This window comes from Aythya fuligula, chromosome 3 (assembly GCF_009819795.1).
Source record: "Aythya fuligula isolate bAytFul2 chromosome 3, bAytFul2.pri, whole genome shotgun sequence".
NCBI lineage: Eukaryota > Metazoa > Chordata > Aves > Anseriformes > Anatidae > Aythya > Aythya fuligula.
Window position 1 is genome coordinate 21,293,774 of NC_045561.1, and position 12,274 is coordinate 21,306,047.

Below are 12,274 nucleotides of genomic sequence, written 5' to 3' on the forward strand. Positions count from 1 at the left end.
CATAGTCTTCAGGAAGAGTCAGGGCTGAATGTGACAGCTGCTTGTCAGAGCTGGTCTGAACAAAATCTCTCTAGGGACCAGGTTGGCAGATTTAGAGAACAAGTTTAAAGTCCTTATTGGACTTAGACATATATATATATATATTTCAGATTCATATGCAACCTCTAGGAAAGGCTAGCTACATCTGCTGCTGCTGTTTCACGTGGGCACCAGTGATACAGCCCAGAGCAGTCTGAGGAGTATCAAGAACAGTTACAGTGGCAAGGGACTGGGGAGCAGGGGTAGTTTTTTCATCAGTCCTCACCGTTAAAGGGAAGGGGTTTGCAAGGACCATTTAAACCTGGCAAACCAACAAATGGCTACAGGACTGGTGCTGCAGCCGGGGTCTGACTACTTAGACCATGGGACTTGCTTTGAGAAACCCGGTCTGCTGGGGGCCACCTGTCAAGGAAGGGGAACAGCATTTTTGGTCACAGGCTTGGCAAGCTGGTGAAGAGGACTTTGCAGAAAAGCTGCCGGGGCAGGGCAACCTTTAACCATCCCACTCCTCACTGCCAGTGTCAGCGATAGGTGCCCAGAGCCTGGAGGAGGGTCACGGGTCAGCAGGACAGCACTGAAGAGCAGCACAAGGGAGCTCCATCGGTGGTCGGACTTTAAACGTCCCTATGGAGAACCAACATCCTCACAGAGGGTTCTGCAGGTACCAATTCCCTCAGCGAAGCACTGCGAGAAGGACTTTCAAGGGATTTGGCAGAGCCCTGGGAAGGGCACACACAGCAAGGGGACGCAGCCCCCAGCGGGAGCAGCGGGCCGGGGAGGCGCTGTGAGGGCTGAGCGGCCCCGTGGCGGAAGGGGGCGGCCCCGCGCCTCCCCTCACCGCCCCCATCCCGTCCCCGTCCCCGTCCCGTCCCTGCGTGCGGCCCGGGCGCCATGAGCGGGCCGTGGGGGGCTGCGGGCCCGGCGCTGCGGGGGCCCCGTGCGGGCTGGCTGTGGGCGGCGGCGGCGGCCCTGGCGCTGGGCGCCCTGCTGGGGGCTTGGCGCTGGGCCGCGGGGCGCAGCCGCCGCCGCCAGCGCCGCCCAGCTCGGCTGCAGCGTGTGGGGACGGTGTCGAGCCTCTTCGTGTACCCCGTGAAGTCGTGCCGGGGGGTGGCCGTGCCGAGGGCGCAGGTGACGCCGATGGGGCTGCAGAGCGGGGAGCTGCGGGACAGGTAGGGGGGAGCGGGGCGGTGCGGGGCAGGGAGCCGCCAGGGCAGCCCGGTCCTGAGGCTCTGCGCGCCCCCCGCGCTGCAGGTTCTGGCTGGTGACCAAGGAGGACGGGCACATGGTCACCGCCCGCCAGGAGCCCCGGCTCGTCCTCGTCTCGGTCGGCTGCGAGAATGGCTGCCTGGCCCTCAGCGCCCCCGGCATGGAGCCGCTGCGGCTGCCCGTCAGGCTCCCCAGGAAAAACCCGGTGCGGAACTGCAGGTACGGCGGGTAGGGAGGCTGGGGGGGCTCCTGCTTCGTCCCCTCTCCCTGGTTATAGCCTGCCCCTCTCTTGTACGCCTTGCTTTTCAAGTCTGGGGAGCAGCCGGTGTTTTCTTATTCAGGAATTTGCAGGTGCTGCGTGTTACACCAAAGGCTAACTGCTGTAACAAACGCTTTAATTTTAATCTGCTGCATGGCGGCACAAATAAATATTGGGAGAGATAACGCAGTAGCCACAGACCATAAATTGTGATCTCCAGTCTCCGCGCCGCGTCGTGTTTACTCACCGATGTTGACTTCCCGCTTGGGTGATTGCACCTCAGAGCCTCGGTCACGCGTTACCTCTGTAACATGCGTGTGCCAGGCGGTGACACGCATGTCAAACGCATACACAACTTTCTAAAACTTGTTAGGAAAAGATTTAAGTAGGCTAAATATATTTCAGCAAGGAAAAACTGCCAGGCCTTGGTATGGGTGCTGGCTCGTGCCCAGGAGTTTGGAGCTGGGGCAACGCGACAGGGCGTCCGGCTGCAAAAGGCTGTGTAGGCTTTATCTGTAGCCTGTAAGTCCAGCTGCAGGTTTTACTTGGGTGTTTAAAAGCCCTGTGTTTGGGGGAGTCGAGTGTAGGACTGAATCCACTGAGTAGGCACAGTTTTTATTCATGGAGATAACGCGTTAGGGATATTTTTCAGCTCTCTTGTTAAGAAGCCTCTGTGTTCTTCATCCGTGCCTGTTGGTATGTGGCGTTATACTTAAAGCTGTGATCGCACAGTGTTCCCATGGATCCCTAAACCCCTGAGTTAATCAGTATAGATCTGCTTCTGAGGTGGAAAACAGTGCTGTTGGAAGCTGCTTCGTGCCAGCGCCCAGGCAGGCAGTGACTGAGAGAAGGGAGGGCAGCGAAAGGCAGCCAGGTGCTCTCTTGGGCAGTGGCATTTCACCGCCACCTGTGTCACGGAGCCCGTGTGAGGATTCCAGCAAACAGAGCAGGGATGTGGCTGTTGGAGTTAGTGGGTGAGAACAGATGTCATGCAGACACTGCTGAGTGACAGGGCTGCCTTACAGCACTGTGCTGAGAGTTTGTGACAGCCACAGGAGTACCCCAAAGAGCTGGGGGCTTGGCTGAGCAGGGCACAGCCACTTCAAGTGTTTGGGTGCATGCACACACCTGGGTGTTTCTGAAAAGACAGAAAATAACTAGGAGAGAGCTGTCAGTAGCTCCTTTTGCAGGGGCAGTTATACTGTGCGTGAAATAAAATTAATCTTTCTGGCAGCAGGAGCCCACTGCTAGCTGTCACTGCATGAAGCCTGCAGCCTGCCCATGGGCGAGGAGGGCATTCCCAATAGATGCGAGCAGAGAGAAGATGTACCCTAGGAGCTGGGCCAAGCTAGATGAGCTGCCTGGGCATCTACGTGCTTTAATCCATGCAGCACGTAGTCGCACAGGTAGAAGAAACTGCAGTGTAGTTGGGTCAAAATCACTACTGTGAAGACCGTATTAACTTATCCATAACTGTTGTGGAAGTTTAGTGGAAGATTGAGCTGAGGTTTACCTTGTGTGCCAGGAAAGTGTTCCTGGCGTAAACTTGTTTTGCATTGTGCTGCCAGTGGATTTTTGTGCACCATGGACTTTGCTTCCATTATAAATCTTTAACCTCTCCTAGTGTATAGCTCAGTGTCTTAGGCTTGAGCTTTGCTTGTTGGATTAGTTGCTTGTTGCCAGTTCTCACTGGGGTGAGGTCTTGCCAGCAGCCTTATGCAAAGCTGACATACATCCTTTTGTTATTCTTAACATAGATTTGTGTGGTGTGGGAAAAAAAAAAAAAAACAACACCTTCCAGAGACTTTTCAGGGGACAGCTAGTTTTTGGGGAAGCGTCTTGCTGAGAACAAGGGCTGAAATTTACATTGCTCTTTGTGCTCTGCCTCATGTGCTGACAGGCTGATCCTCAAGTGGTCTAGATGTAGTGTGTGATTTGGTTTGGTTGGATTTTTTTTGAGGAATGTGTGAACACCAGGTTTTAACATCCTATTTTGCAGCCTCAGCAATAAGGTGTTCATTGCTGCTTTATAGTAAAAAAATAATTACAGCACATGCAAATTTATTAATCGGTGTCAGAATGTAAGCCGAAGCGGTCTGTTAGGCAGCAGAGTTTCACTCAGCTCTGGGTAAATTTTTACAGCACTAAAATTTGAACAAAAGCTTCCTTAACAGTCAGGGACATCAGCAAGTGCTAATTACAGTGACTAACCGCACCACAGTGTTCATTTTTGCAAATTAATTACATTTCAGTTGATTTCTGGGCCAAGATCTTTTGTTGTTAGTCACACACAAATGCAAGAATAGACTTTTTTTTTTTTTAAGCTCTGAGCACCTAGTCTGTTCATGGCTCATTCTTTCACCAACTGTTGCTGTCTGGCCATGTCCACGCTACCTAGCTTCCAAAACAAGTTGCCACAAGATTGCACGCTGGAAATGATCCTTGTGCCAAATCCAGAAACCAGCTTCTGCCTCGCTAATTCAGGTGGTTTGTTAAATGTATTTAGCTTCTACTATTAAAATGAGATGCTTACTTTTAAATAATAAGCATGCTTGAGTCTTTGGTTTTACAACTAGATTGCTGATATGTCTTATCCTTCAGGTTGTTTGGACTGGATATTCAAGGCAGGGACTGTGGAGATGAAGTGGCTCGGTGGATCACCACTTTCCTGAATTCGGAGCCCTATCGACTGGTGCACTTTGAGCCTTCCATGGTGCCAAGAAAGTCAAAGGACGTAATAGACCTTTTCCGAACCACAGATGAGGTAAATGAACATTTTTGTTCTCAGAATTACTTTCTTCTCATTGTTTCTTTCCCCAGCCACCAAATCCGCACATTCAGTTGTTTGTGATGAGCCCATTTTAGGAAGGTTTATATCATGTACTTAAACCATGTGAATGTTTTCCTTTTTTATGATGAAATTACCTGCTTTAATTTTACCTTAGATTTGTTCTAAGCTGTTGACCACTCACAGCTAGAGTTTGACACCAACATTTAAAGAAGAGCTGCAGATTTAAATACCATTCCTTTTGTGACTCAGAGAATGGAAGAAAATTATGTTTTTAAAGGTGTTTTGGAGTTATAACCTGTATTGTATAGAAAACTTCCATTTAGTATCCCTTGTGAGATCTAGGAATTTACTGATACGAGTTGTATTACCTCATAGTTTATTTAAAGGGACAACATTCAATCCCGGTGTCTATAGTTACAGTCCTAGGAATTACCATCCAGAAAGGGTTACAGAGGTTTCATCTCCCTCTTTCTGTGGTAAGAAGCTTGAAGAAGTGATATTAGATAATGATAATATAGGAAGGGAAGGGAGTTGCCATGCTCAGATGTCTTTATATCATCGGAGCTACTGATGTCCTTCTTGTCTGAACACAGCTCCTGTATGAGGATGGAGTGAATTCTCCCTGATGAGTGCATACTTTTTAAGGAAGTACAATTTGTGAATGCCTTACATTATTCTCGTGATGTTTTTATCTATAGGACATTGGTGTAGTGCTTGTTGCACAAAGAACAGGAAGTATATAGTTTGTTCTGAATTCTCATGCATATGCATTTATCATGTAACTGAGACTGGTGCAAAGACTAATGGTTTCAGCATATGGTGTGTCAGGTTAGGAGGGGTGGCATTCAGGAATCCTAGCATGAAGAATAGAAGAAGCATAGAAGAATTCAGTTAGTCAATTATAGTCGACCATGTAAGTTTAGCAGATCCATAAACAAATCGGTATACTTCAAAGCTTGCCACAGCATGCTGTACTGATATATTTAGCTCTGTCTGTAACACCTAGCATAAATGTCTGGGGTGTGCATACAATATCAGTTTGTAAGAAGTTGCAGCAGCTTATATAATTTCAGCTTCATTCTATAAATAGAAGTTTAATTTTACAGTTTGAGCAAAGGAAAGTGGTGGCAGTTACTGAAATAGGAAAAGGGCAGGTGTTTTACTTGCTAATGTCCTTCCATCAAAATTAAAATCTGAATGCAGCAGCCTAACACTGCCAGGCTAATATGTGGTCACCAGTTCCAACATATCAGTCCTTTTGCTGTTCAGTATTTCTGCCAACTTCACACCCATGCTCTTACAGCAGCCTTACATTTTTTGGTGTTTATTTATGTAGGTTGCCTATCCTGACTGTAGCCCGGTCTTGATCATCTCAGAAGCTTCACTGGACGACTTAAATACCAGACTGGAGAAGAAAGTTAAGATACAGAACTTCAGACCGAATATTTTCGTGACAGGTTGCAGTGCGTTTGAGGAGGTAAAATAACTCTTAAATGTCTTTTTGAAGGCTTGTGTGTGTGTTTTTTTTTGTTTTTTTTTTAATGGTTTCCTTGGGGGATGGTGCCAACAAGGATGAGGAAAGCTGCTGTTTGGTGATATACAGCTGGATTCCAGAGAGATACTTCTGCTCACTTGCATGCGAAGCACAGAGGGAGGAAACAGGTCTGTGAATACTTAATTAGCTTAGCAAAGGAAGAAACAAGTGGCGGACTGCTAATGAAAGCTCACTTTCAAGTGTGAAGTAAGGAAAGCTATGCATGCTGTCATTAATCAGATTAAAGATACAAATGAACAGTTAGTAAATTGTGAGTGTGATGTCCGATAGTCTTTGGCACAAGAGTAAAACTAACCATTGTGATTCTGCAGCACCAACACTACAACTCTGACTATATTCTGGTAGTTCAAAAGGTACCATCTATGAAGGTATCTGGTGATGAAGTGAACAGATGACGATGGCATTTAAGTGTTTTGACATCATGTTCCCTTTTTCCAAAGAGCTTGCTCTGGATAGATCTGGTAATTCCCCAATCTGTGAAGTTCCTAAAAATGAAAATGGGTCTTCCAAGAAGGGTTACAATGTTAAGCTTGTGCAGAGAAGTGAAAACTTAATTTCACTAAAAAAATTTCTTACTGCCGAAGTAGTGACTTGCAGAAGTCACAGATCAGATTATCACATGCACAGTTTCAATAAACTTGCTTTAAGTTCAGGCAAGTGCATGCTGCAGAATGGGATTTGTTACCTACATATCTCTCTTTCCAGATGTAATTACTGGTGGGTCATGGATTGGATGAATGTAGGGACAATATTGTATGTAGATTTTCATTAAAATTGTACCATAATATAACAGCACTTCCTTGAAGATGCAAGTAAAGGTAACCATCTGGAATGGTACAGCCTCTTTAAGAATGACTGTGCCACTCCTAGAAGAATGGTTGTATGTGCATGTGTCTAATCTGTGCTTAATATTTTCCTTCCCTCAGGACACGTGGGAGGAAATTCTTATTGGCAGTGTGGAAATGAAGGGGACAGTGTGCTGTGCAAGGTAAATATTTGAGACCGTTACTTTATGTAGGTGGACAGAGATTTATAATCAGAAGCTGTTACTGATGTGGTGCTGTCTGTAATTGCAGGTGTATTTTAACAACTGTTAACCCAGACACTGGGGTCCTGGACAGGAAGGAGCCCCTGGAAACATTGAAAAGGTTGTAAAAATACCAGTGTGTCTCAGGCTGTGGGATTGGATTTAGGTTAGATCCAACAGATGCTGGGCTGATGTTTTAAAAGTGCTTTAAAGTATGTGCAGGATGTAATAATGCAGTGTAAAGTTATGTGTGTATTGGCTTCTGTTCTACTTTATGCAATTCTATATAGTAAGAACATTCAGGAAGTTATCTCTTCTTACTTGCAAACTTTACATTCTCTGCCTCTTTCGTCAATGCTAGTGAGAATGCTTGGTGTAACAGAAATTTAAGGTATTTAAAGGTCTAACTTAGCAACTTCAGCATTTCTTTTTAAAATATCTTCTGTATGTGTATTATATACGTGGACCCGTGAATTCAATGAGGTTCTTTCTCTCTATTTGAACTGCTTAGTTCTCTATAATTATAGTATTTATTTAGTTTGTAGTATAATATGGTGACTGTTCATATGTCCTCACTCTCAGCACTGATACCTTGATATTTAGGATTTGCTACCATTGATTCTAAAAACAAGTGTTCTCTCTCTGCAGTTACCGCTTATGTGATCCATCTGAGCGACACATTTACAAATCCAGCCCTCTCTTTGGAAGATACTTTGCTGTTGACAAAACTGGAACAATTCAAGTTGGAGACCCTGTGTACAAGATGGTCCAGTAGCGAGGGATGTTTTTATCAGAAGATGACTTTTCACTTCAACATATTTTTCTTTTTCTATGTGAACACAGTCACTGACATAACTTTTTCTTATCTCTTGCAATATTTTTAATACTATGTTCCTTTGTAAGGTGCGGGAGGTCTTTGAGGCTATGAGCTGTCAGGCACTTCAGATCATTATCATCTAATAGCACGCATGTAGCAAACAAATTTTTATTTTTTCTGCAGGATGTGTTAGAGAAGAGTCTAATCCAAGACAGACTTGACAGCACTACTTTATTACACCTCATAAAATTTTGTGTTAAGCTTGATGTCAGAATCCAAAGTTATTTACAAGGGCTTTGCATCATGTATTAGATACAATCAGTGCCTACAAAGAACCACAAAAACAGTCATGCCAAGCATAAAATGCATATGTTGATCATGGAGCTCCCTTGTCAATTGAACTGTAAGTGCTGATGGCAAGGCTGTGTCTTAAATTCTACCCTTCTTTGGTCCTAAGTATCTTTATCTTTGTATGGAGTTACTTTACTGCAGTGTTACTTACTCTGCAGTTGTTTCCAGAAGATTGCTTTTGTTTTTTGAGATTGGAGCAATATCAGAAGGAGAAGCTTTGTGAGCTGACTGAATGCTCCTCTTGTCTATAGGTGGGAAAACTGTAAGACTATAGGCTCATTTATTTTATGACTTGTGCTTGAAAGAATTTGAATGATTTTTTTTTTTTTTTCTCCTGTGAAGCATACTGTATCGGCTCAGCTGTAAAGTAGTGATTTGTTTGACTAAGTGAGCCACTTTCTATAGAAAGGTAGGCTGCTTCCGCAAGATTTAGACCAAAGGGATCTGGATGTGTAGAGAAGTAAAGCTTTATACATCAGGGGAGAGGAAAAAAATAGATTTCCAGTGCCAAATAGCACTGAGCAGACATTTGGGAAGCTGCAGTTTTAGACGGAGTGTGTTAACGTTATGCATAATGCATTTGGATTTCTCCCTCCCTGTTCTAACCAAATGTCAAATAATTATGTTTTTTTACAGTATTTTATGTTGCATAAAACAAATAGGGGTTGGTGAAGAGGGAAGAAACTAGTAGGGTGATGGCAGTAGGATCTTTTCTTTAAATATAATTATGAAGAAAAAAAAAATCCAAGCCTGCCGTTTTTCAAATGCTTGGATGCCTGTTGCTTTGTTATGGGTTGCTAGGTCTAGAAAGATTGTTGAACTAGCAAAAAAGAGGAATTTAATGGAGTGTGAAGGACAAATAATGACCTAATTTGGTGTTTAGAATCTTTGTTTTGTACTGTGAATATGAAATGGGAATTTTGCTGCATGTTCACAGCTCAGACCTGTAATAAAATGAAGAGTCCTTGTGCCTTTGAGCAAATTCAGATGGGTGTATGTGGTAAAAGCACGAAGCAAGCATATGGGGAAGGTACTTTTCTATTATTCGTGAACTCAGAGTTATTCCAAATAGCCTTTTATTAGCAGTGGACATACAAATGCCCAGCTAGGTCTACATGTTGCATACCTGTGTGTTGTTATGCCTAATGTAGCAGCTAATGGGAGAAGTAAGAGAACAAGCATCGTCTTATAAAAGGAAAGTAATCCTGAGGTTCATTTAAAAAAAAAAAAAAAAAGCATATATTGAAAATCATGAATATTAGAGGCTGAAACATTGTGGAATTCCAAATAATATTATTAAGCAAAGACAGCCTGCTGGCCTGCAATTAGTTAAGAATGTGTCTTTTTCATTAAGTCAAAAAAGTGGAAGGAACAAGAGCTGAATATAGCCTCTAGCCAAGGGTACTTCTTCGTTGTGGTTCTATCATCACTTCAGAAGTTATATAATGCATTTTGTGGTATAGATTGCGTTGCATCCTGTTGATTGGATTTTAATTGTTCATTGATTAGACTAATTTTCAAAGGGGGCTGTTTTTTTCAATGAGAAACTGCATCTGTGTTTCTGTTGACATTTAAATCCATTATGCGATGAAAGAGGGCCCTATATGGGAGCTGGAGAGGGTAACTAATTAATGTTGCAACATAAACATCTTCATATGAATGTTGTACTGTTGTAACTTTAGAAATTGTATTTGATTTCGCTAAAGCCATTTAGAAATTTGAAAAACATGTAAATCATAAAACTATTTTTTTTTAATTGTGCACTTAAAGATGTTTAATTATTTTTTAACTCTAGAGAAAAAAAACACAAGTATAAACTTCTATTGAATTGTAACCATTGTAAGGTGTGAAATTTGTGAATGTTTTTTCTGTGTTTTTCTTTTTCATATTTTATTTCTGGTGCTGTTTACCGGATCTCATACATAATTGTTTTTTCTTTCAATCTTTATTTTTTTAATCTTACTGCAAAGTTCAAGAAAATACCCAGTTAATCAGAGGAAGCCACCCCCATGCATAAGAAAGCAGAACCATGAGATGTGAGTAGTCAGCAGGCTCAGCTTCACAGCCCTGTGATTTTAGATGATGGAAAAGATGTTTACAGACCATCATCTTTTCTCCACAGACATACAAAAACAGGGCCAATTCATTTGAAAGCAGGAAAGTAGTATACTCAAGTCAAGAGATGTGAAATAGGAAATACGCCTGAAGCATGAAGTCAAGTCCTGGTTTACAGCATTTTTTGGGCTAGTGTAATTCTTGCAGAAAACTGAGATTGGAGAACATTCCTTGCAGGCAGAAATTTCATGGTTGCTTAGGATTCGATTTGGGTACATCTTAAGTTAAAACTTGACCAGGAAAAGAGAAAGAACTCTATTTCTGCATCTTAAGGAGGGAAAAAAAAGGTCCTTTAAAGAGGTTCCTGGCTTTTGCCACTCTTAAGTAGCAAAGGTTTTAAAAGGGATTGCCAGAAGGTGTTCATTCCTTATCTTTTCTAGCACCTTAAATTGTCTTATTCTCACTTGGAAATCTGTAAGAAGTTCCTTGTACTAGGCGGCTGCAGGGCTGAAGACTAACTTCAGACTTAGCTAAATGAATTTTCTCCTACCTGTTCAGACTATAGACTCAATGAAGGCTGTGGCATGTCTTTGTGAAGAGCTGGGGTAGGAATCAAATTTTTGTGACTATGTAAGGCTAGAGCATCTCTGCTTTTGGACCACATGCGTTAGGCTCCTAGCTGACTGAAATCTCGCTTTTCATACAGCATTGCAGAGCAGTGCTGGTACTGTGCTTCATCGAAGCACTAACCCTCATAGCCTCTTTGCTGTTGAACTCCAAAAACAATAGCTCTGTTTATTATTGATTGAGATACGTCTTCCAAAGCTTCTGAAGGATGATGCATGTTGTGGTTTAACCCAGCAGGCAGCTAAACACCACACAGCCGCTCTCTCTTCAGTCCCTGTCCATGCAGTGGGATGGGGGAAGGAATCAGGGAAAAGAACAGTGAAACTCACGGGTTGAGTTAAAAACAGTTTAATAGGACAGAAAAGAAAGGGAAAATAATGGTAATAAAGGATGATACAAAACAAGTGATGAATACCACAATTGCTAACCACTTGGCCAGTCCCCAAAAAGCAACTGCCCTTTGCTCCCATATTAATTGTTCAGCATGATATCATATGGTATGGAATACCCCTTGGGCCAGTTGGGGTCAGGTGTCCTGGTTCTGTTCCCTCACAGCTTCTTGTGCACCCCTGTTCTCTCTGACCAGGGCAGTATGAGAAGCTCAAAAGCCTTTGACTTAGTGTAAGCGCTGCTCTGTAACAACTAAAACACTGGTGTGTTAGCAATGTTATTTTTCTCCTAAACACAAAACACAGCACCATACCAGCCACTCCAAAGAAAATTATCTCAGCTGAAACCAGGATAACGCCTCAGTCACAGCGAGCACAATTATATGGACTGACTCATGGGTAGTTATTTTTGACAGACCTCCCTCTCCTGCCTCGGCATAAATCAAAAGTGATGGCTGAATCTCTTAACTTCATTTTACCAAGATTTCACTCATAGAAGTGTAGGGCTGAATTAAAATCAGCTGGGTCACAAAGTATATTTTTCTCTGTCAGAAACAAAGCAATAGGTATTAAATTCAGACTCGGGGAATGCGTGCTTCATCTGTGTCCACATACCACTGGGCACTGCCCATTATGCTATGAAAACTTCAGGTTTGTAGTAAAAGATCAAAGGCCACAATGAAAAAGATCATGGGAGAGATCAAGAGTGCCAACAGCATCCAAAGGTAAAGCTGGAGCTCCTGATCTGGTCCCAGAATAGGAATCTTTCACTGTGATTACACTTGTGTGGTTTGGTGGTCAATATTAACTCCATGCTCCTTGGACAGAGCAGAGTAAGGCAGAGCAGAATATCACTTTAATTCCAATTAGCTCAAGTGACAGGAGACATGAACTTTCTCTCAGCTCTCCTTTATTCCTACATTTGATAGGCCTAAAGCTGTCAGACAATGGTTTACCACATCGCAAGCCACCTGGCCTTTAGCAGAACTTACTCTCCAGCTCATGCTCTCATGTTCAGAAATGTACCCTGGTGAGTCACAAACACCCTAATGGGGTGGCGTGAGAGCTGCTATGTGAGAGCTACTCCTGGAAGAGTACCAGGAAGCCAGATAGGTCCATCAAGCTAAACTTCGCTGTAGAAAGTCTGGAAAAACATCT

The 12,274-nt window shown here is 43.3% G+C and overlaps 1 protein-coding gene across 1 annotated transcript; it reads left to right on the forward strand.

Moving 5' to 3' along the window:
• The first annotated feature begins 930 nt into the window (after nt 1-930).
• On the forward strand, nt 931-9,298 carry LOC116487131 (mitochondrial amidoxime reducing component 2-like). The gene is made up of 7 exons (XM_032183753.1): nt 931-1,208; nt 1,291-1,464; nt 4,106-4,268; nt 5,632-5,772; nt 6,777-6,838; nt 6,927-6,998; nt 7,526-9,298. Exons 1-7 carry the CDS (start codon nt 931-933, stop codon nt 7,650-7,652), a joined length of 1,017 nt encoding a protein of 338 aa, XP_032039644.1. The 3' UTR covers nt 7,653-9,298.
• The last annotated feature ends 2,976 nt before the right edge of the window (nt 9,299-12,274 follow it).